Source organism: Mesocricetus auratus, unplaced genomic scaffold (genome assembly GCF_017639785.1).
Source record: "Mesocricetus auratus isolate SY011 unplaced genomic scaffold, BCM_Maur_2.0 Super-Scaffold_100011, whole genome shotgun sequence".
NCBI lineage: Eukaryota > Metazoa > Chordata > Mammalia > Rodentia > Cricetidae > Mesocricetus > Mesocricetus auratus.
This window is the reverse complement of record NW_024429195.1, coordinates 60,847,175-60,873,090: the sequence shown is the minus strand read 5'-3', so window position 1 is coordinate 60,873,090 and position 25,916 is coordinate 60,847,175. Positions and strand designations below refer to the sequence as shown.

The 25,916-nt window shown below is 36.7% G+C and overlaps 2 protein-coding genes across 3 annotated transcripts in view; both read right to left on the bottom strand.

The window, feature by feature from the left end:
- Syt1 (synaptotagmin 1) overlaps window positions 1–25,916 on the bottom strand; it is a 381,145-nt gene that overhangs the window by 196,623 nt on the left and 158,606 nt on the right. The window lies entirely within an intron of this gene.
- Window positions 3,930–5,579, bottom strand: LOC106020946 (lys-63-specific deubiquitinase BRCC36-like). The gene has a single exon (XM_013111868.2). It carries the CDS (start codon window positions 5,562–5,564, stop codon window positions 4,689–4,691), a length of 876 nt encoding a protein of 291 aa, XP_012967322.2. The 5' UTR covers window positions 5,565–5,579; the 3' UTR covers window positions 3,930–4,688.

Sequence of the window (25,916 nt, the reverse complement as noted above, 5' to 3'; positions counted from 1 at the left end):
GAAAAACAAACAAACCAAAAAAAGAAAACACTTTCAAACACAAACTAAATCTCAGCAATAAATGGTGAAGTGAAAGTATACAAAATGGCCATTGGTTGAAATACAATACAGACAAAATAGTGAGGTGTCATAAAGGTTAATATTTTGTGGCATAACTTGAAGAAAATCAGACCATTCTTGTTATCATAACCTCCATTCTCTTATATTTATTCTTTTTAAGACCTTAATTATATCTATCTTTAGATGTAAAACTCAGTATAGATTTCTCAAATAATATAGTGAGCTATTTTATAATACTGTATAAACATAATTATTTTTATGTAAATCACTATTTCCATATCTATTTAAGTATTGTTTGTATAATCAAAGAATATAACATTCAAGGTCAAAGAAAAGGGCAAGGAATTATCAAAAAGATTTCCAAAGAAAGTACTTGAATACATAAGATCCAAGTTATTTTTGGACTGATCATTAAAAACAGTCCAGGAGAAATGAGAAAACAGGCTGTTCTGTATTAGAGGAGGAGAACAGAATTTAGGGAATTTACTTCATCAGTGTCATAGAGCAGTATGAAGCCAATGTAGGTGCCCATGCATCCATCTTGGCCCTATTTCAATACTCAGTTCCAGTAAGGCATCACACACTTTATACTATGTTCAGAGAGTACTAGATGCTGACAGACACAGCCAAAGATTTCCCCCATAAAACTGGAGTTGGCCATGAGGAACTCGCCTGTCAATCTCTCTTCCCTAAAGACCACTACAATCCTATCACAAGCAGAAGTTGATACACAAACCCATCTCTTGCCTCAGCCTTTGCCCGTTGTAATGCATTTCTGTTCTTCCTTTAGAACTTCATATAGAAATCATTCTTTACTGAATTGTGTCAAACCCACTTAAGGTTCCCAGGGAATAAGATCATGCTCGCTCTGAAGGAATTTGGAAAAATAATGAACTACTGTCAACATTTTCACTTAAATTCTTCCCTTGCCGGAGGACTCTTAAGCAGTAAGTGAAGCCTCATAGCATATGAAACTCCCTCACAAATTTGCAGGTGTTTGAATGTCAGCCTCAAGGTGCATCTTCTCCGCAATTCAGATGAATACATTTTCTTGGGAGATGCAAGAGGGAAGCAGATTACAGGACTCTGTTATGGTGGGTCGGGGCTGTTTCTGGTGGCAGATACAATAAAAGGGTCAGATTAAAAGGAGGGAGAAGTGTTGGAAAACACTGATACAAGTTTCCACACAAAATACAAAGAGAAATTAAAGTCCTATTCAAAAAGTGTCATTTCTAGTTTACTGACAAGCTGCCCCAATGTATCTAAAGCACCAATCTTTTCTTTCTTTTCCCTCTTTCCTTTTTCTGTTTTAACCTTAACTTTACTTTCTGTAAAGAAAGATACACCTGACCCTAAACGGTGTAGGTGGTGTGTGTGAGATGTAGTCAAGACACAAATCCCAGTGTTGGCCCATCAGTAGCCCCTCCTCAGCCCTTTCCATGGGCTCTGATCATGGGAAAGGCATATGGCCATAGTCATATCATAGCAGATTTAAGGAGGGATCAGGCTCTTTTTCCACACAGGTCTGAGGTCAATATACAACAATTACACAAACGTAAATCTTGCTATGTATGAAGCAGTTCTCTAACTGTACCACATATGTTTTACCATTAATTCCTTACAATAACCATGTTGTTTTTTATTTTAAAATTTATGTATGTATGTATTAGTGTGTGTGTGCATGAGGTGTGGAGCCATATATGTCATAGCATATGTACATGGACATCAGAGGACAACTTGTAGTGTTTGATTCTTTATTTCTGTCATGTAAGCCCCAGTGATTGAACTCAGGATTTCAGGTTTGGAGGAAGCACCTTTAACACACTGAGCCATCTTTTAAAATTATTTTTAATTGAAAATAGGTATTTTTATACAATATAGTTTGACTGCAGCATTACAGTTTCCCCTTCCAGTGTCCTCACAGATCCTACCCACCCAAGTCCACACCCTTTCTTTTTCTCCCTCATTAGAATACAAACATGCATCTACAACAATAATAATAATGAATGAACAATGTAGTCAGGCCAAGAATACAAACATGCATCTACAATAATAATAATAATGAATGAACAATGTAGTCAGGCCAAGAATACAAACATGCATCTACAATAATAATAATAACGAATGAACAGAGTAGTCAGGACAATTAAAAATCATATCTAATGGGCGTTGGTGGGGCACGCCTTTAATCCCAGCACTCAGGAGGGAGGCAGAGGCAGGCGGATCTCTGTGAGTTCAAGGTCAGCCTGGTCTACAGAGAGAGTTCCAGGACAGCCTCCAAAACAAGACAGAGAAACCCTGCCTCGAAAAACCAAAAAGAAAAAAAGAAAAAAATCATATCTAAGCATGTAAGTTATGAAATTCTCTGAAGTGCCCAGAACATACACACAAGAAAGAACACATATGCTTTGTTGAGTCAGGATTCCAACACAGATGTCTCACCCAGCTGCTATAATGAAGGCTGTCCCCTCGCACACCACCAGTTGCATGGCTTGATTCTATCAGATCCCTTTGAGTTTCAGTACAAAGGATCCTCAAATGGTAACACCACACTTACAGTTCTCTACATATTTGCACCACAGGACCCAGAAAGCAGAACAAGAAATAAACCCAAATATGTGGGTTCCCTAAGCTTGCTTGTTTCTGGAGCAATTTATATGCAAAACCCAGGCAAATTTTGTTACTAAGGTTATATTTTTATCCCTAACTGTTTTGTGTGGTAGACTGCTGACACTATTGAGTGATGTGAGGCTCCTGTTACATACCTTAGAAAGAACACTGGGTAATATAATAGACTGAACACTCAACAGAATACATTCTTTTACGATACATATTTTCACACTTTCGTGTGTCTGAAGTGAGAGTTTTCTTAGATTTTATGGCATCTCACTTTCGCTCTCCGCCAGGATAAGCTGCTGCTTGACTGGGTATGCTTAAGGTGGTTGCCATTCTCAGCAATGGTCCATGCTATGAATCGTTTTGGTGGAACCTAAGCAAAGGTAGTGAATCCTGTTTGCTGTCTGAAGCCTACCTGTGTCAGCATGTGCCAGAAACACTAGCAGAATGAGAGTCAAGTAGTTTGCAACATTTTGGAGGCACTAGTAACTGAAATGCTCTATCCTAGCTCTCTTTTGTGTTAAATATATTTTATTTTACAATAATTATAGATGTATCAGAAATTATAAAAATAGTACAAAAATCCCACAAATCCTATATTCAGTTTCTCCTAGTTGTAAGATCTACAACTGCATAACTTCAAAACCAACATTATGACAATGTTATAACATTCATGGCCACTAGACTTTACACTAATTACTGTCTGTGTACATAAATCTATACAATATTAGCACAGGAATAGTTTTATATACTGAACACTAGAAGCAAGATACAAAAAACTATTTTATCAGTACAAATGAACTCTTATTCCATAATGTCATAATAATACATGTCTGTGCAGTCCCAAACCCTGGAAATCATTAATCTGTTACTCCCTCTCCATAGTTCTGGTATTTCAACAATGCTATAGAAATGCAACTGTACAGCAAGTAACCTTTTGCAATTACCTTTCTTTTTCTATTTTCTATACTACATCCCAAGGCTCATCTTAGTTGTGTATCTTAGTACTCAGCTCCTTTAACTACAGAGTAATATTCCATGGTAGGAATTATCTGTTTAACTACTTACCCACTGCAGAACATTTGGCTATGTCAAATAAAACTGCTACAAATTTTTTTTGTCAAAGATTTTGTGCCCAGGCAGTGCAACTGCTTGGTTTTATGTAAAGTGTATATTTAACTTAAAAAATATTTCCATTGTCATTGTGTTTGAGAAATACAGTTTACTTTCCTAACAGTATTTGGCATTTTCACTATTATCTCTTTAGCACTCCTGTTAAGTATATGTCACACCATACTTTGGTTTTAATTTGCATTCCTCAATGACTTATGAAGTTCAACATATTTTTATAACATCCACTGCCATCTATATTTCTTCTTTGGTGAAAATGTCTATTTCTTTTTATTTCCTACTTGGGTTGTTTATTTTTGAGTTTTGATCATACTTTATTTTTCCATATTTATCAGATATCAGATACTACAAGGGTTGCAAGTAATTTCCTATCTTCTTATTCTCCTTTTTCTTTCCTTACAAAATAAAATTTTAGCTTTGGCAAAATCCAATATATCTACTTTGTTTTCTTTGGGATTGTCTTTGTGAGCTGAAGTTTAAAAACTTGCCTCCTGAAGATTTTTCTCATATATTTTTCTAAAAGGTTTTCTGTCTTACATTAAATCCATGAAATATTTGTGAGGTACAGCTGGAATTTATTTTGTTGGTCTGTGTAAGTTCAATTTACTAAAATGAATGCCCTTTCTTCCTTGAATCACTTTTATACTTTGTCAAAATTAGTGAGCCATATAATCGTGGGTTTATTTCTGGATTTTCTTTTCTGTTCCTTTGATTTATATGTCTAGTCTTCTGTGAATATCATAGTACCTTCACTACTGTAGCTTTATACGAAGTCTTGAAGTTACATAATGCGAGTCCTCCAACTTTATCTTCTTCAAAATTAATTTAGTTTATAAATTGTATGCCAAGTATTTTCATCTGCCCGTTTCTGTCCTCCTGCTTTAATCTAGGGAAGACAGCTCCTCCATAAGGCTTTCCTTTTCTTGTTCCAACTCCTGCAAATGCTGCTGGTTTTGTTCTAATCTGTTCTCCAACCACTGCAGCAGGGGTCCACAGACTGTGGATATCTGAGTGCACAAATGCTTGGTGAACACCGAGCCATTATGGATCTTGGTTAAGGAATCCAGATGTGTAAGTTTGTGAATCCTCCTATATTCATCTTGTTCCTCCTGACACAGGATCCTCGGCAGCTCTACTGCTGAGGTGAGGCACGCTTTGCCAATGGTGGTATGAGGTACAATATGAATTGGGATTTCAATTCTCTCATATCCTAAGCTCTTTGGGTCTTGTACAGATTGGAAGCAAGTGTAGAGAACCCGACCAGTCTTTGTGGTTTTGTCTTCTATGAAACAAGCAAAGATCAGTCCTACGAAGCCTTGATCCATCATCTGGTACATGGCTTGTGTATGGACATCGATATGGGAAGGCCAAACGGTGATATGAGGGTGGGAATGGTACCAGCCCACAATTCTCAGGGGACGACCTGTTTGTTCAGCTGACCTTTCTGCCTCGATTGAGGCTGCAGACAGTTGCTCTGGAGAAATCTCGACTCGGTCCTTTGTCTTGTCAGAACGTTGCAAGATAATGACGGAATGGATGTGAACAATTCCGGTGGCATCCATCTTTTCTGCAACTGCGTGCGCCTCAGTTTCCGCGTGTATAAATTTGGAGTCACTCCTCGCGTCATCACTCAACTCCCCAATACACAGACCCATCACCTCCTCTTTCTCTGTGCTCAGGGCGTGATTGAGACAAACCAGGAAAGCGTCAGACTCAAGATGAACCGCCAGCACCTTCCGTATCATCCGCACCGCCATCTTCCTCGGATCAGAGGCAGCCTTCCCAGGGGGCCTTGCGCACCGGGGTGGAGCCTGGGGCACAGGGGAGGGTCCATGTGCCAGAGGGGCGGGGCCTGGGGTGGAGCCTGGGGCACAGGGGAAGGTCCATGTGTCAGAGGGGCGGGGCCTAGGGGTGGAGCCTGGGGCACAGGGGAGGGTCCATAGGGGCATGACCTAGTGGGTAGAGGTGGAGCCTGGTGCAAAAGGGAGGGAACAGGCCCCCACAGGGGCGGTGCCTAGGGGCAGGGGTGTAGCCTGCCTAGCAACACAAGGAAGATTTTTTTTCCCTTTTACGGTGTTTACAAGATTGCTACAAAGTTAAAAATGTTTAAAGAAATCTGAGATCTTTTGATAAACATAAAATTCAGTGCTATGAATTTATATTGGCGTGATTTATTTTGCAATCATTTCTAGTAAGGGAATATAAATTGATAGTGAATTTTATAATTAATGATTTCTTAGAGTCAAACCAGGAGATGAAAAATGAACATTATTTATCAATTATTATGAGGTGATAAGCTTCATAAAAATTTGAACAACCTTAGTATCTCATTCTCTCTATTATGTTTAGTGATTTTAAACAGCATAAATTTTATAGGAATTAGTTAAAATAAAATTATATTCATTGGTACATTAGTTTTTCTCTCAGATCAATATAATAGGGACTGAAATAATAAGCCAAATACCTAAGTCAAAACCAAAATATTCAACTATAATGACAAAAAAGTCAAGACATCTTTTATAAACCTGAAAACTCCCCTACAATAAGGACACAAATCTCTGAAAACATAGGACATTAGAGCTGTTTCAAAAAGCATTCATAATGAATTCATAAAATTAACATTTCTATTTTAAAAAATATTTTATTACTGAAGCTTCAAAAAACCACACATGTTTTTAAATTGCTAGTTCATACTGGAGAATATTTGTGCTTTTAATGGGTCTCCCTACGTTTCAGCTAGAAAGACAAGGTTGTGGTCAAAAAGGAAAAATCAGAATAGCTTTCAAATGTATTGGAGAGATTTCAAGTACATTGTATAGTGCCATAAAAATGGTAAAGTTCCAGATTTCCCTTTTCTCCCTCCCGCTCTCTCTTTCTCCCTCCCTCTTCCTTCCTTTCTTCCTTCTTCCCCTCCTTATAGTTGATAGGAAAGATGGCCATGAAAACTGAGAGGAAAATAAAAACAATTCTAAATTTGTGTTTACCCCACTGTGGCTGAAAACCATGTTTTTATTTTATCTTTGCTGTTGTTCACTATTTCTTTTGGAGTTGACATCTTCCATTGATCAATTTTATGTGCACCAAAGTACAATATTAGTTGAAACTACCCTTTCAGTTTTGTGTAGTAATATAAAATTAGATGCTTTGGCAGTCTTTGAAGAAACACAGGTTAGCTGGTTGGAGCCAATTGACTCTCAAAATGCTTTCCATAGAAACTGCAGATAAATGATTTGGAATTCCCATTCTCCCTTGCTTTGTTGAAGCTCGGCTATGAACTCTCACTGTTTCTGAACTGCAGGCACTTGAGAGAAAAATCTAAGCTCATAGCACAAAGCCCTCTTTTATCAAACTGCTCAAACTGTCATTGTTTTGTCACACAGTGAAGCAAAGCTTCAAAATCGATCCACAGTTCCAATTGTGGTAAACTCAATGGCTGTAAAAATGTTCAAGTCTTCCAGTTTGAAATAGTATGTTAATAAACAAAGGTATACAATATTTACTAAAATGCAATATTCAGGTAGCTTAAAAGTATTCAGCATATAAGTGCACCTGATATTTACAAATAAACTTTATAAATCAGGGAATGTTACCATTTTTGTGTTAAGGATGAGAAGTTCTGCCAAAGGTTGCACAGCTAGTGAGTGACAGAGCTAAGTTTTGTACTGAACTAGGCTAGTTTCATAGTCCATGAAATTTGCTTACTAGTGAGGAAATAAATGTTGATTTAATAAATTATGTGCCTATAATGTGTCCAATATGATACGAAGTGTTCTGAATAATCCTCACCCTGTTTTAAATGAAGATAAGTATAATGAATATCTCTCAGACCTGTGGAGAAAGAAAAGCGCAGAGTTGGAGTTATTGGCTATAGAAATTATTGTGGGAGACTGTATTGAGAGAAACACATTGCATAGAAAATTACTGAGAGGGCTACACAGAAACTGAGAATTTAGTGCTGTTCATGTCTGTATTCTAAATATCTCAGCTTTGGAGTATGAAAGGTATCAATTTTGCTTCTTTCTCAAATTCTACCTTCTATTATGTCAGTGCATATTTGTGAACACAAAACATAAACAAACATTATCCGAAATCTACAGAATAGCCCATCCCTTCCCTATAATTTAGAACAAACACATTGTTTTGTTGTTGTTTATAGATAGCTGTGGTTGTAGGGAGATAACCTCCTCACATATCATAGGGAAGTCTTAATTCACGTGTCAGTCATGATAACGGGGTTCATTTTTACCCATGGTTGCTCTGGAAGTGGGATACAATTTGAGTATGCTGTGATATAAGAAGACATATGCTGGGTTCCTTCTGAGAACCTTTTCTAACTCTAGGCATGAAGATAGCCACAGAAATCAATACCTCTCTGCTGGTTGGTACTGTGATTGTTCGGGAACCCAGAACTGCTGTGCACATGATACTTTATGGATGGCAGAGTTGAATGTTGGTAGTGATGTTGAGTCGCATCACTAACTAACCACCTCTCACCTTGGGACTTGCAAAAAAGGCAATACACTTCCCTAAGGCTCAGCCCAGTTTATGTGCCCCTCTCTGTTGCTTGCATCCAGGAGCTAGTGTGTATAAACATGGTACAAGCTGACCCCCACAATAACAATCCAAACATCTACTTTTCTTCTAGGCTTATTTTATGCTATGTTTTGGTAATTTAATTTCTTCCAAATGCTCTTTTCTTGTGTGTGCCTCTGACTCTTAGCTTCAGAGTCTCAACAGGCTTTTGAGATAGTCAACCCATTTTTTATTTAGAGACTGTTCCATACATTGAGTTTATAATTTATGGTAAGGCGTAGTGCCCTGCAACCTGCCCATATGCTAGGTAAGTAAGAACTGTGTTGATAGGAAATATAAGAAAATTGGTTTGTGACTAGTTTCCCTTCATTTAAATGCTGAAAAGCGTTTAGAGAAGGATCCATTTTGTTACATAATATTTAACTTCAATATTTAACCTTTTAACGTGTTCATCATCAATGAAAATGTATTACATGGCAATGTACAGTTATACTTTACTGGGAACAATTTAGAAGCAAATCACAAAGTTTAACTGAGAAAAACATTGTAACATCAGATATCTATGTGTGACTACTAGGGGTATAGCCTTCAAGTACTTCTTAGGAGGCTCTCTCGTTCTTTTTTCCTTCTCATGCTTCTTTTGCTTTGTTTCCTAACAAGAAGCAATTTGTATTCTATCTCTGCAATGAGTCAAGCTTTCATAAATTTGAAATGCATCCATCAAGATTCTTATGCCTTTTTCCTCTTGACAAACTGAGATTGCATCACTTTAAGAAAGTGGTTTTAAAATAATGGTCAGGTCAAGACATGTTATAGACATATTTGAAATTGTCAAAGAACAAATAAGAGATATAAAGAACAAATTTTGGAACAACTGCCCATGCTATGTTAGCATAGCAAAAATGGCCATTCTACCAAAAGCAATCTACATATTCAATGTAATCTCTATCAAGATTCCAACATCATTATTCAAAGATCTTGAAAGGATTATTTTCAGCTCCATACAGAAACATAAAACACCCAAGATAGATAAAACAATCCTGAATAATAAAAGAACTTTTAGAGGTATTACTTTTCTCAACCTCAAACTGTATACTACAGAATTATAGCAATAAAACAACATGACATTGGCACAAAAACAGATATGCTGATCAATGGAATCAAACCAAAGATCCAGACATAAACCCACACACCTCCAGACATCTGAGTTTTGATAAAGAAGCTAGAAATACACACTGAAACAAAAGTTTCACAACAAATAGTGCTGGCCAAACTAGACAGCTGCATGTAGAAGAATCCGAATAGATGTATGTATACTTACCACCCTGCACAAAAGTCTACTCCAGGTGGTTCAAAGACCGTAATATGAAACCAGATACATTTTACTTGATAGAAGAGAAAAATCCAATTATCTTGAACTCATTGACACAGGAAAAGACTTTCTGAACAGAACACCTTTGGCACAGGTACTAAGATCAACAGTTAATATGACCTCATGAAACTGACAAAACTCTGCATAGCAGAGAACATCACACCATTCAGACAGAGTAGCAGCCTACAGAATCAAGAAAGAAAAGAATTTTACCAATTATACACTGGACAGAGGATTAATTTATAAAATATATTAAGAACTCATGAAAAAAACTAGGTATCAAGAAAACAAATAACCCAATTTAAAATCTAAAGTACAGCTGTAAACACAGAATTAACAATGGAGGAAACTCAAATGGCTGAGAAATACTTAAATGTTCAACATTCTTAGTCATCAGGGAAATGCAAATTAAAACTACTTTGAGATTTCATCTAACACCTATCAAGATGGCTAAGATCAATACAACTAGTGCCAGCTCACAGTGGTGAGGATGTGGAGGGAGGAGAATTAGTACTCATCCATTGCTGGTGGGAGTGTAAACTTGTACAGTCATTGTGCTAATCAGTGTGGCAGTTTCTCGGGAAAATGGGAATCCATCCAGCTATACTACTTTTGGGCATATACCCAAAGAATGCTAGATCCTTCCACAGAGACTATCTCTCTCATACATGTTAGCTGCTGCTCTATTCATAATAGGTAGTAACTGAAAAGAATCTAGATGCCCCATAACTGATGAACACATAAAGAAAATGTAGTATATTTTCACAATGGAATATTACTCATCCATTAAAAAAGTGAAATAATGAAATGAAATTCACAAGTCAATGGATGCAACTATAGAAAACATCATCTTAAGTGTAGTACCTATACCCACAAAGACAAATATGGTATGTATTTGTGGATATGTGCATATTAGCTGTTAAATAGATGATAATCAAATTATAATCTGTAGAACCACAGAAGTTAAGTATAAAGTATGAGACAAGTAGGATAAATAGTTATAGATGGATGCATGGTGACTTGAACATTAGGATCAAATAAGGAGGGCAGGGGAAGAGAGGGGAGATGGGCACAAGGGTGAATGTGTGGGGACAAATAGCTAAAATTAAGAGCTGTATAGAAACCTAATACAGTAAAAGCTTCCTAAAACACATTTATCTATATATGAAGGTGATCCCAACAAATTTGTCAAATAATAGGGGAGATAGAGCCCAAACTGGACAGCTCTTGTGCCCAAATGAAGTTCCCATTACTGGGATTGGGTTTTATCTAATCGAGTTTTTGGCAAAAGGGATTCCATGGGAAATCACAAACAATCCAGGCTGTTGCCAAGATTATAGGTTATTCTCTACAAACAGATAGCAAGGACCCATTGCTAAAGACAACATCTACACAACTTATTGAACATGGAGAAGTAGAGTTGGTGTCTATACCTATACTACTACCTGCTAGTGTCTTTGATATAGGAAGGTACTCTGCACTCTACCAAAGGAGAAACTTTAATACCAACCCAGGCATAATGCCTTTGATCCACTATGGTGGCAGTCTGCAAAACATGCTGGCTCAAAACTTGTGGGAATAACCAACCAATATCTGATTTGGCTTAAGGCCCATTCCCAGAGATGGAACTCATGGCCACCAGTGCTTGGGTGACAAAGAGCCTGAGACTAGATAACCCAGAGATGTAGGGTAAAATGAAATACTTCTGTTCTAAAAAGAAAAAAAAATGTAGCCATAAAATGTCTCCTAGTGACATTCTACTGTACTCATAGATCAGTGCCTTGCTCAGCTATCATCAGAGAAGCTTCCTCCTGTAGCAGATGGGAACAAATACAGAGACCCACAGCTGGATATCATGCAGAGAGAGACACCTTGGAACAATCGGCCCTAACATGTGCTATCTCCATCAAATTCCCCTCCCCTCGATATTAAAGAGACACAGCAAAACAGGTGGTGGAAAGATTGTTAGAGCCAGAGTAAATGGAGGGCATCAAGAGACCAAAGCCTTCTAAATCAACATGAACAAAGCTTATATGAACTCAGAAGGACTGAGGCCTGTCTAGGACCAGATGGGGTCCTAGAGCTGAAAGGAGAAGTAGAAACAAGCCCCCACCCCAAACCCAAAAGCTATCTCCAACTGATAACCACTTACCAAAGAAAATTTAGTTTACTCCAAGGGAATTAAGGATGGGCTTCATGCCCAGCAGTAGATGGTCAACAGAATATGAACTCAACGGTATCTTTGGAATTTCTTGCTTTATAATGTCATGTCAGGGCATTTATTTCTTTTTCTTTTATAAAATTCTATCCTATTTTTATTAATTTTATTTATATATTTTTGGTTTTATTTTTCTCTCTTCTTATTATATAATTCTTTTGTGTATATATTATAGCTTTGAGTGTATTGTTTCTATGGGATTCCTAATAGTGTGCAAACTGTGGGTCTCTGTATCTATATCTATTTCTTGGACTCTTTCCTTTCTGTTTGTTTGTTCTGTCCTATTTTGACATTTTAGTTTAGGGTTTATTTTATTATTATCCCTTAGAAGTCGGTTTCTTTTCTAATGGAGACAGAAAGGGGATGGGGATCTGGATTGGAGGACATGTAGGGAGGAACTTGGAGGACTAGAGGCAGGGTAAACTGTAATCAGGATATATTATGTGAAGAAAAAAGTTCATTTCAACAAAAGGAAAAAAATGAACAAACTTCCTATAAAATATAATTACATCAGGATTGCACACTGAAGCAATACTTTGAAGAAACAGTAACTGATAAAAGATTATGGTTTATACACTTGTGCTTTCTTTAGGACAATAGCTGTCCCCATATGGGGCACTCAATAAACAGACTAATGAACGTGTTTTGTTTTGCAGTTCTTCAAAGGAAGGATTTAGATAGAAATGGTTTCTGTTTGAAGATTGCTCTGAACACACCCACTCATCAGTGTTCAGAGCAGGCTGGCTTGCTGATAAGAGCCCCACAGGGGAGCTAAGGTGCCTTTTCATTTCGCATTTAGTAAGCATAAGCACTGAAATTGTATTAATATGAGCTATTCCGTAGGTGGCTTGCTCATCTCTTTAGACAATTTCCCCATACTTATTTATCAACAAACTGATGTTAGTACCTACATGGAAACTAAAACTAAAAGTGGATCTAAAGCCTTAAGGGTGACAAACATCTTCTTTGAATGATAAATTTGAAAACTTAAAAGCTATTAAAATGTGTCCTTACTCTAGTTTTAAACATCCACAAGTAGGCACTGGCTCTATCTAACAAAAGCAATAGATACAGGGAGAATCTGTGGCATTTTCTATTGGAAAACCAAGGTTGCTGACTTTTCAAATTTCAAGTTTACACCTTCAGTCAGGTTCCAAACTGTGAAGTGTATGTGGCATCATTTTCATGTATTCAAGAAAACATTCATATTTAGCCAGATATTTTTCTTGCCTCTATGTGTAACTGTTTTTCTTCAGAATAGGTAACACATGTAGCTGAACCTAAATTAATAGCCAAGTGGCTAAGGAGACATTTATGAGTGAGGAGATACCATTATAAATTCATACCTTAATATCAGAGTATAGATAGATGAACATCTTTATTATGGTAAAAATATGCTGATAGCATGAATAAAATATGAGTGTTGATTAATCAGCTAAAAGTCATGCTGTATTTTAGGAGGTGAAATATGAATGAATTAAGAGGTATGACTCAATAAAGTTCTACTTGTTTACCAGTGATAAGGTTCCTAGAAACCACTCAGTAGCTTTTGCAATCAAAGACAAAAATCAAGAAAGATGATTAAATAAAAATGACTAAAAACTTTGACAAAGTTTTACCCTTTAAAAGAAAAGGAGAGAGAAGAAATTGCTACTAATACAACTACATTAAAATTACAAAATCAAACTAGAATATATAAAACTTAAAGAAGGCCCATACCATGTTTTGGTAGGTAATAACTCCATGACCAAGACTGATGACCTGAGCTTGACCCCTGGGACTCACATGATAAAATGAAAAAAAAATCAACTCCCAAAGTTGTTTTGACATCATGTGTATCATGGTTCTCTCTCTGTGTCTCTTTCTGTCTCACATACACACATTCACACTCAAACTAAATGAATAAATGTTGAAAACAAAAAACGTAAAAGGTTACCTCATGCCATAATTGTCATGCTAAACCGATTCAGCTCTATTACAAAGTTTAAAGCTTTTAGAGTAAAAAGCACACATTCATAAAGGGAGAAAAGTTCAAAATGAAATATCAGAATTAGGGTTTTAAAAATACTGTAAAATTCATTAAAGAGAGGGGGGAATCTTCTCAAGGGGTGTGGTGGAGTTAAGAGCACCCTACCAATCAAACAGGGTGATAGTTTGACCAGTTTTAGAGGATTCTGTCATGCTACCATCTTCCCTTGATTTAGAGATGGGTGGGTATCACATCTATTCTGAACTGGTGTTTATGCCTTTACTGAAATGAAAGAGAATAATACATCACCATAGGCATGCTGGTCAGTAATGATTGCACTGATGCAACACGAGTAATAAAAATACCTTGGCTGGTTCCTTTAGGTGACATTATGTGTGATGAATGAATACCCTTCCTTCTAGAAAAGCCAACAGGTGACAGGAATGGCCTCTGTGTGCTAGGTGAGGAGGACACCTCTTGAATGGCTCTATAGAAGAGGCTATATTCTTCTGAGATAAGAGCACTCTAGTATGCCTCTCTTTGGGTCCTCCTGTTGGGGTCCTACTTCTTTCCCATCCATTCAAAGATTCTCATAGTGACTCCTAGGACTGCTCTTGAACCTGGAGCCAGCACTTCCTTGTTAGTGTATTACTGTGTCACACTGGTTCTCCAAGTGGACAGTTGTGAATATCCAGGGCCATGTGGAAAGCAACGAGCCTTCTCTCTGGAGTTGCAAGGAGTTCTGCTTTGCTGTTCCTCCAAATCTGCTGATGTCATCAATGATTATAAAATGTCTTCTATGTTTCAGAAACATCTTAGGATTTCTGACTTACTAAGGTATTTTCATGGAGCCCAGAGTTAACATCCTTAGTCCTTTTTCATATTTTTCTTAGCACTGTGATAGCCGGAGGACAGCATGAATAAGCACTGTTAGTTATAAATGGAATATAAGTTCCATTTATCCTAAGGAGAATATTTCATTTTCTTTTCTCCAATATATAAAATGCACCATTTGTTTTATATAGGGGAAGGAAAATGATCAGAACTTTTATGTATTATTACTGCATTTGTAGAATTATAGCGTGTAGTGATTTTCTACTTAAGTAACAATTTTGTCTTCCAGCAACCTTAGTTTTGCAACACTTAGCATGTCTCAGTCTACACTAGGCAATGGCAGGAGCGTGAAGTTTTGGATGAAATCCACTTCTCTGTATAAACCAGTTGTGCCTTGCTCTTTTGTACAGGACTAAATGGTACAAACTTAGGTAAGTTCACACATCCATCTTCATTTATTTTCAGATGTTGGACACATTTCAACACATTTCTGGGTTTTACAGGTTATATCAGATCACTCAGTTTTGGGGAGAATCAGTATTTAAAGAGGTGAGGGGACATTTTAATAAGGAGAATGGAGGCATGCTTTAAAGATGCACTGGACAGAAAGTCTACAAGATACTGGGCACACATCATTATTGAATCTTTCATTCCCAAAATGCTGATAGTGGAGAGAGAGAGAAGGCAGCTGGCAGAGAGGAAATGAATGCACAGCCTTCAGTGTTGCAAAATCACGCCTTTATTCATCACAATGAGAGAGTCTAGGCAGCAATTTGTTGAAGGTGTTAGAGAGAAGGCTGCGTATATTAGCTGATTGGGATGGTAGCGTGGAGAACTCCATCATCAGAGACTGCACACGCAGCTGTGAATGATAAAACAGTTTGTGGGAGAGACCAGTGTGATGTGGTATTAAAATGCATTGAAAGGCCGGGCATTTGTGGTGCACTCCTTTAATCCCAGCACTCGGGAGGCAGAGGCAGGTGGATCTCTGTGAGTTCGAGGCCAGCCTGGTCTACAGAGCGAGTTCCAGGACAGTCTCCAAAGCTACACAGAGAAACCCTGTCTCAAAAAATTGCATTGAAAGAACTCAGACGGTCACAGGACACTTCTTTTGGTGGTGTTGGTTAAAGATTGAAGCCACTTCCTCAGTATGGGAAGACTAGAAATCAGTAATAGAACAATATAAACTGGTATCAGGAGGAAGATGCTTTTCAAAAGTTAATTTGGTTTTCCCCTCCTCCAGGGGTCAGTCTCCATGATTTCTCAATATTTTCTCTCTTACATGTATAAGCTAGTACTAAATCATATATTAACAATCAGTGAAAGTGACTAATGTCCTCAAATTTAAGTGTTTTATTTATGAATAAAAATGAAAGAAAAACTGTACCAGTCTCTACACAACTATTTTGTCATCTCTAACATCTTGTTTTGCAAAGCTTTTTCTTCCTGCATCTCTAACCTCAGATACTTACAGCCAGAGTCATTTATGCTACTGCCTAAAAACAGAACAACAAATAAACCTCACAAAATTAATGTTCAACTCGATTTTGGCATAAAATTCTAATACCATCCAGATATGACTCCTGCTGTTTCAAAAATAATTTTTGTGTAATTCTACAAATAAAGAAACCATTTATATAAATAAAATACTCGCTTTCAGTGTATTGCATTTATATTCAAATACTTGGCAACTGCCAAGTAAAAGTCCTTTAGAGAACTTAGAAACAAAAGTACCATAGAGATTAACTGTGAAACATTTTGCTTTATGAAGAACAATAAAACAGAAATTAGAATATTAATAAAACAGCAAAGCTATGTTGACAGGTTCACTTTGGTAGCTGTGGTCACTTCTGAATCAACAATTCTCTACCATTGCTGCAACTGATGTTTTTCCCCCATGATACTGATTTACTTATTCATTAACTAAATGGATTAATAAAATTAATTAAAATGGAAGTAGATATAAGCATTAAAATAGCAAAGATAAGGAGCTGAGAATATCAATTTGCTTTTCTTCCCAGTTAATTTCTAGAATATAATTACAAAACAGACTTTGGTAACAAATTTCGACATGATCTGATTGTTAGGAAAATTTGCATGAGATAAATGAGATAAATTCCTTCTTATCCTGAAGTTGAAATTTAGAAGTAATTTTCTATGTTTTACTTGTCCCTTCCCCTATATGAAGCCCCCCAAACCTATTATCTCTGAGGGATGGGATTTCAGTAACTCTAAATAATTCTTCTCAGAACTTGTTTGGGTCTTAATTATTAAAGACAAGCACACACACACACACACACACACACACACACACACACACACACACACACACACACACATCTCACCCCACCCCACCCCACACATACCAGCAATATCCTATTTATCCCCTTACTGAACTCTGGACAAGCTAACGAACAACATGGGACTGATCAGGGTCTTGTATCCTGGGAGAGGTAGCTTTGACCAGTCAGTCTCAGGCTAGCCTCTAGGCACAAGCTGTTGTGGAGTGATGACTTTAAACTCCTCTTTATATTTTGCTTTAAAAGAAACAATTCATATTAAATTAACAAGTGGATTCCATTTTCCTTCTCTTAAATGAAATATTATTGGCTATTAGTATTCATTTCTTCCTGCCTCCTATCTCATTTTCTTGACTAGGGACCTTAATTCTCTGTCAGGATCAGATTGTCACATTATTCTTCATGAGACGTGACTTTAGACTCAGCACCTGGGACATCAATCCAGCTCTGTCTGAATTTCTTCTGTCCCATAAAATTTACATTTTGATGGTTATAACAAACACTACATCTAAGGCCTTATGTGAGCCAAGAGTTCTATCAAGCTGTTCTACTACAAGGTGGCTCATATGCTCCTTGGACAGGTTCATCAATCCCATTAACCTTGGAATACTTTTGCATGTGATATATACTATATTAAACATGGAACGCCAAGGAAGCTATGCGATTGCAATGCTTGGTTGCCCCTATTTTCAACCTTGCACCCACAGAAGGGGCTTCACAGGATTGCATCCTTGCAAGTAATTAATCACATTTAGCTTTCCAGCAACTCTTCAGCCACGCCACGTCAAAGATAAGAATCTGTAGCCTTCCGAAACCATGAACACAATCTGACTAGCTTTGACAGCCTATTAATGAATTGCTGCCAAACTCTAATTGTTATTGCATTAACATGGCCCATCTGCAGAAGAGCGAGTCAACTGGCTTCTGTCTTTGTTTTAATATGAATTTATTTCTTTAGGTTTCATCCCTGATCTCTAACATTCTTATTATTTTCAGGCAATTTCATCTACAACCTCAAATACATTGTAAAAACTGGAACTAATTGTTCCCCTAATTGATTGACTCTCTTACCTCCTGTTGCGTGTACAGTGTGCATCATCTGGCAATATGTAACAACAGGAGGGAAACTATCAATCAGTCATAGGACAATTAGTTCTCATCTGAGGCTTTGCCCTCTTCATGGAAAGGGGAAATGTCCTCCCTGAAGCTTAAAGGCACATATTTCTCCTCAGCCATGGTCACTAATGGAAAAGTATAAGGATTACATTGAATTTTCTTCCACATGTCATTTATTTGTAATTCAAAATTAAGGTTCATTTAGTTTGAGAGGAGTACCCAAACATTAGAGGCCCAGAAAGCCCTGCTACGTTGTATCTTAGCCATTAGCTGTTGGTTTCCTAGTAAGCCTCAATATGAACTGAGAGGAGACCTGGTTTACAATTCTATTTTTTTCATCTAACAAGCCATTCATTGAAGTTGCATACTAAAAATTAGTTGAATGCAAGATCAAATAAACAGAATCCATAGTCTTCCGATGCCAAAAAAAGATAAATGCAAATTGTTTTAAACTACTTATGCCATTGGAGGCAATTCTTCATGGAGACACAGCAATAAAGTAAGACCTAAGGTTTTATGGTTTATTGTCTTTTATAGTTTTGTAAAAACGGGGAATTTTTGTTTTTATGAGACAGGGTTTCTCTGTATTGTTTTGGAGGCTATCGGTCCAGCCCGGCCTCGAACTCACAGAGAACCACCTGCCTCTGCCTCCAGAGTGCTAGAATTAAAGGCGTGCGCCACCACCACCCGGCATAAAAACAGGGATATTATTTTGCATTAGGTATGTCATGTACTATTTCTCGTTGCTATGAGAAAACACCTAGTAAAAGCAACTTCAAGAAGGAAAGATTTATTTTGGGTCGTAAACTCAGAGTAAGGTCATGGTGTGTGTGTGTAGCTGGAGGAGCATGAGGTATTGTCCCATTGCACCCTCAGGGAGGGATTGAGGAAGAAAGGGAGAGAAGGGGGGATGCAGGTGCTCAATAAGTATTCTTTTTCCTTTTAATTCGGTCTGAGATCCAGCTCCCAGACTTTGGAATCGTGTCACCAACATTCAAGGTGAGTTTTTTCTCCTCACTTAAATCCCAGCAGAAACAATCTGATAGACAGCCCTGGTGGTGTCTCCTAAGTAACTGAGGATTCATCATCAAAAGTAAGTAGGAAAAAAAAGTAAGTAGTTTAATTTGTGCTTTTTATCTTAGTTCCCCCCAAGTTAGACTGCAAATGATAGTAGAACATGGGACAGCATGATGAGTGTGACGTGTTTTAATCTGTTAGATTTACATCAATAAGGTCTGCTTTGTCTGATGGGCAGCATCACATCTCTATCTGTCTGTCTATCTATCTATCTATCTATCTATCTATCTATCTATCTATCTATCTATCTATCTAATTTTGCCCTTATTTTATTATTTACAAAGTAGTCCTTATGGCTCTGAAATTCTGTAGTTTTACTCCACCAGGCTAGCGAGTTTCTTTGTAGTTCTGTCTCCTCTCTTTCTTTCTCTCTCCTAGCTTATTTGTATCTCTCTCCCCCGATTTTCTTTCCTTTTGACTTACATGACTGTTCAGGGTAGAAGTTTCAGTTAAAATAAAAAAACCAAACCAAACCAAACCAAAACCCTGCTCGAATGAGTATGCAATTAGACTTAACATGATATTATTACATTTCAAAATCTAAATATAGCTATTTTTAAATTTTTGATTATGTGAAAAATAAGTTAAATTTTTGACTTTTGAACAGCAATTGCCAATTATAGGGGAAATTTAGAGAGTTATGAATGGAATGAGAGAGACAGGAAGCTGTCTTTTAAAGGCTTTAACCTTTTTCCTAATGCAGGTAGGTAAGCTGCCACTAAACCCACAAAAGAAAGCATCTGTGTCTAATAAAACACAGAACAGGCAAAGCTAAGACCTTGCAATTCAGAGCAGACTTCATCATAAAGCCTGACATGCCCTCACAATTACAAGAGATAGCAGTAAGTATGCAAAATGGGCTTAGTTAACAATAGGAGTTTTCTCATTTATTTGTGTTTTAATCAGGGCTGCAGGTTAACAGAATTTATGTATTAAAGTTTATCCAAGTAGCGTATTAAAATGCCAATTCTGTATCAATCTGACTGGCATTAAATCCGCCCAGGGCAAGCTTTTATTGACAACTTGACCTCAGCATTTAAAGTGTTTGCAGCAGCTGAGAATTGGTTTGGGCAGCTTTGGGCATCAAAGCCACACAGTAGGGTAGATGTGTTATACCCTATACTACATAAATATTTTTAAAAAAGGCAACAGAACTAATAGCTGTAGTTGGATAAATGCTATGCAGGCATTTAGATATCTTTTTTTCAAATGGCATACCCTTCACTTTCAATAGTTGATTTTAAAACATAGGTGTTTGTATATGTCTGTGACATGAGTTCTTAAAGTAGGGCTCCTGGGCCAGCTGTGTTCACAGCGCTGGTAACTTTTAGAAATCCATGTTCTCAGTCCTTATTCTGGATCTCATGGTCCTGCCCCAAATTATACGACAGACTTTGATGATCCCCTATGGGAGGCCTTGTCCTCTCTGAGGTGTAGATGGGTTTTGGGATGGGGGGATGGTGGGGAACTGGGAGGATGGAGGGAAAGGGAACTGGGATTGGTGTGTTAAATAAGATTGTTTTTAATTTAAATAAAATTAATTAAATTAAATAACATACAATAAAAAGAACAGACTTCTAAGAAATAATGACAATATATAACAGAATAAAATATAAGGTGAAGCAAAACCTATCACACGGAAGTTGAATAAAGCAAACTAACCGAAGGAAAAGAGCCCAAGAGAAGGCACAGGAGACAGAGACCCACTCATTCACACACTCAGGAGTCCCATAAAATACAAAACGGAAAACAATTCTATATGACAGAGGAACTGGTGCAGACCCATATAGGCCCTACTTGAGTCTCAGTGAGTTAATATGAGATTTGCTTAGTTAATTAAAAGAGCCTTGTATTCCTAGTGTCCTCCATCCACTATGGATTTTACATTTTCTTCTTCCTTTTCCACGGGTTCCCTGAGCTCTGAGGGGAGGGATTTAATGGGAACATCCCATTTAGAGATGGGTGTTCCAATCTCTTAAGTCTATGCCAATCAGGAAACTCTCACACAATGGAACTGGTAATGAGGTTCCTTTTGGGAAAAGTGACAATGTGGTGAGACAGAATGATGCTACAAAATGCTTCACTTATAATTGTAGTCACTCTGGCTAGCTGTGGGCGATTTGTTTGAGTTTGCTGTACCTTGCAATGTCAGTCAGTGCTGTGATGTATCTTAAGCTGTGCTTATTTAGGTTTGTGTTGATTTATTCACACTGGACCAGCAAGGACCTCACAGAGTTTGTGAGGACTAAAGGAAGAACTGCATATGCATGTCATGTTTGAGGGACTTGATAATATCCTCACATGTACAGAGTCATTGTTGATGACAAAGCAGAAATCATTTTGAAACAGAAAATATTATAAAATTCTTAAAGATCTCAGTTCCAGTAGAATGTAACTGCATTACTTATATATTTAGACACACAGGAAAGTAGTTACTTGAGCAGCAACTAAAACATGAGATGTCATAATTAGAGATAATTCTAATAGCAGAGATTACTATGATATAACATTTTCTCCTCTTCACTACTTTATGAGAAAAATTCACATGTGTGTTATTGAATAACAAATATATTTATGTACGTTCCTGATAAGTAAAGATTAATAAGAAAATTATAGACTTAGATAACGGGGACAACAATACCATACTCATAGTTTTCTGTCATCAAGGCAGTCCATATTTTCATTACTGGATTTTGGTAAAAGAATAGTGGTTTATGACAAGAGGCCCTATGACTAATTTGATTTAGCAATAATAATAGTTGAAAAGAGTAAACAAATACTAGGACACTTGAGAATAGAGCCAAGTGTTTATATGGATACATTCAGTGCAATCTCCTAGGCAGTAATGTGTATTATGTAAGTACTTAAATTCTTGATCTCATCTGCTTCAAGGTTCATGTTTTAATTATCTTATTGGTGAAGGAGAAGAAATAAAACTTTCTGCTTGCTTTTTTAGGAATTAGCTCTCATAATTAGGCATATCTTTGCACACAGAAACATCTAAAAGGTTGCTAAAGAATGACTGTGGGATACAAAGGAGCAGCTACAATAAAAATGATCAATTGCTATAAAAATGAATCATGTAAACGGCTAATGGAAAGGTGGGCTTTTAAAAGCCCATCAACCCATGTTAGTGAGCAATGACCGTAAGTGAAAGAATAAAAACTGCTTTCCAAATGAAGGGCAGGTATTTTCACATGGTAGAAATTCTTTTATGGAGAATGGAATAGTAATATGGAGAGTAAAGAGTTATGAACTGCTTTATTCTGGTGATAACATGAGGACTGAAATGTGTTGACTTCAAAGGTCTCCATTTTCATCAGCTATAAGGAACAATGTAATAAAAATTCTGGCTTCTTACATTTGAAAACGTGTGTGGTGTGTGTGTGTGTGGTGTGTGTGTGTGTGTGTGTGGTGTGTGTGTGTGTGTGTGTGTGTGTGGCTTCTGCTATGGTTCTCTTGCTTTCTTTTCTTTACTAATTGCTTCTTTTTTAGGTAAATTTCTGGAGAAATCTAAATGACCTTCTCTACAAACTTTATCCCTCCAATATAATTTTGATAGGAGAGAAAGTGTGGAGTAACTTGTGATTTGGAAACTCTTTGGGTACATGAATAAATGTGGAAGTTCATGGTAAATGTGGAAAAGAATTGACACAAATTACATACCAATTGTAAAATTACTCAAATTTAAAGAATGATGGCTAGGTTGATATCTATTTGTAGTTAGTGTTTCATGGGCAGAAGATCCTAGAATGGATGCCAGTGGGCTACAGTAAAGAGGGGAGTGAGCAAATATGCCATCCAGCTCTAGCTCTGTTTTACTTATATCATTTTATACTTATTTAAGATAGTTTTCTCATGGAAAATGACAGAATAATGTCTACTTCACTATGCTATGGAAAGGATTAAATGAGGCTTCAAATGAAGAAGTTCATATTTAACATACAATAAGCACTTGATGAGCATGAGCCATTATAATAACTAAGAAATACTTCAGAAATTATATGGTATTGTTATTTGTTTCTACGATGGTTCAAATGTAACTCTCAGGGTCAAATAATAGCTGAAGCCTCAACAAAATAAGCTAAATGCTTAGCTCAAGCTACATGGGTTCCACAGTGAGCAATGCAATAACTTTTGCTACATAGGTGAAAAAACTCAAGTGTGCACATACTAAATAACTTATATATCACCATATAACCAGGATAGAAGGGCAAACTGAAGAAATAATTATTTTCCTTTCTTTAATTTTTTTTCATAGTATGCATTCATTGTATCTGGTACTGTGCTGTATAAAGGCATTTTAAAATACAAATATGTACTACATAGTGATCAGATTCTCCCAAACTCCATCTTCTTTGCTTTGTAACCTTTTCCTTGTTCCATTAGTTCTTTTTGCCCCTATGCAGTTCATATTCTTTCAAGTTAAATATACTAATACAATTTTATGTATCTACATAAACTCTAGGAAGCTCAAATATGAGAAAGTATATGATATTTGTGTTGATTATTTCTTTATATTTTAGAGGAAATGATGTTGTAAGCAAAAAAATTTTTACAAAAAACCCTTCCCTCATGCTAGACATAGAGTGTTAGCCAGAAAGTCACACTTTGGGTATCAATAGTGATGCTGAAAGGCTAAGTGATACAAACAGAATTGAAGGCTTAAGCCTTGGCTTTGAGAAACCCTTGCAAAAGAACTGTTAAGACACATGCTTTCCCTGCTCCATTAGGATGCAACAGGGTTAAACACAAGGAAGCAGGGGTGAAAACTCTCTTAGTCTGGAGAAAAGGGTTCAAAATCCAAATTACACCCTTTCTTGTGCCTTAAAAGATCAATTTGCCATGACCACTTTCAGACAGGATGGAATTACTTCTAAATCTGAGATCTGAATTCTGAAATCCAATCAAAACTCTTGCACTCAGATGTTCCAGATACATTTTTTATAAGTTCCAAATCCATTTTTCATAAGGTCTAAGAATGGAAAAAATCTGTCATTTGTAGAATGTCTTTATTCTAAAAATATATTCTGGTATGTTGGGCTTTTCACTATATTGCACAACCTTGTAAAAATTTCTGTATTAGTAAGGAATGTGGATAAACAATTCTTTAAAATAGCACACAAAATCTATAAGTTAAAAGCTATTAATATCAAATAAATTATTCGTAATAAAAGCAGCATATTGTACTGTGTGTTTACATGCATGCTTTGATGCTGCATTTCCTTTTCAACTGTTTTGAGCTTAAAGAACTGTGGGAACAATAAATGACACCCTTTAAAATAGTCAAATGAGAAGAGTTGGAGAGATGAGTGAAGTATAAAGGAAAGTTGATATTTTACAACAGGCAAAGAGTGGGTTGTGGTGAGTTGTTTTTAGAAAATCAAAATTAGTCTACGGGAGAAAGTATTTATAGAATATTCATTAAAAAGGGTTAATATCTTGATAGTAATGTGTCTTACTGACATCTGCACTCCCATGTTTACTGCACCTCCATTCACAGGAGCCAAGACAGAGAACCAACATGGACACCAATGATGAATGAGTGGAAAAAGCAATGGAACACACAAACAAGACCACTGTTGTACTCAATGACTTTTAAAAAGCTATTCTGGGTATAGTTCCTGGGCTCTGTCCGAAGTATTTATTTGAATTCGCCACTGGTATATTGCCACTTGAATGAGCTTACAAAGTTATATAAAATCAGTCAGATAGAAGCTGCTTGAGGTCTGAGATACCTTGTGCTGTGAGGGGGTGAAGAAAAAAATTAAAACTCTAATAACAGTTATAAACAAAATCATGCTTAGAAGAGGGAAATATTTTTCTTGTATGTAATTAGCAAAACACTCCAAGGGGATTTGTGGAGAACACAAATGTTCAGTCAAGTTTTAAGAAGGCCAGATTAGTTGACCTTTTAAGGAAGAGAACTAATAATATTTACATTCATTGTCTCCAGGAGTCTGTATAAACTCATAGTTAACAGGCTTGTGATATCATTTAACATGATTGTTTTTGTTTGCATGGATTGAGGAAAGAGGAAGTTGACATTCACTAATTATTTACTTGTAAGAAAAATACATCTCAGTCCTTAGCTGTCAACTGTCTAGAATATGGTCTCTTGAAACTTCAAGAGAAATCTGGCAGAAGTACTTGCAGCTATATAGCTGGGTGAGAAACCAGGCCTGAGGGTCCCAGGTCAACTTGATTACTTTTTGGATATTTAATCCACGAGGAGTCATTCAATGTCTCAGAAATATTCACAGCTACTATGATAGACACCGAAGAGTCGCAGAGTTATTTCCTTTTTCTCGAAGGAAAAGTTTTTTTTTCATCACCTTGTTTTCTAGACCTGGGAATGGTAATATATTCACATCAGTTACCTTTCCAATCTATACTCAACGAAAAAGAGTCCAAATAATGAAGGACTAGAACTTAAGTTTCCTGATTTTTGGTATACAGTGAGGAAAAAATGCCGAGTAATACTCCATGTGCAGAGGGTATCTTTAAAATGCAAACTAAAGGCATTACCTTTGCATGTGGGAATGGCAAGAAGAAGTTTTAATGTCTATAATTGACCCATTGAATTTTAAGTTTAAAATTATACATAGAAAAGATGTAAAATCAGGGGATATTAGGGACTTTCTTACAAGAAAACTTCAGAGGAAGTACTTAGAAGATGTGAATATAAGA

Coding starts and splice junctions, on each gene's coding strand:
- LOC106020946 (XM_013111868.2), bottom strand. CDS start 5,564: ATGGCGGTGCGGATGATACGGAAGGTGCTGGCGGTTCATCTTGAGTCT.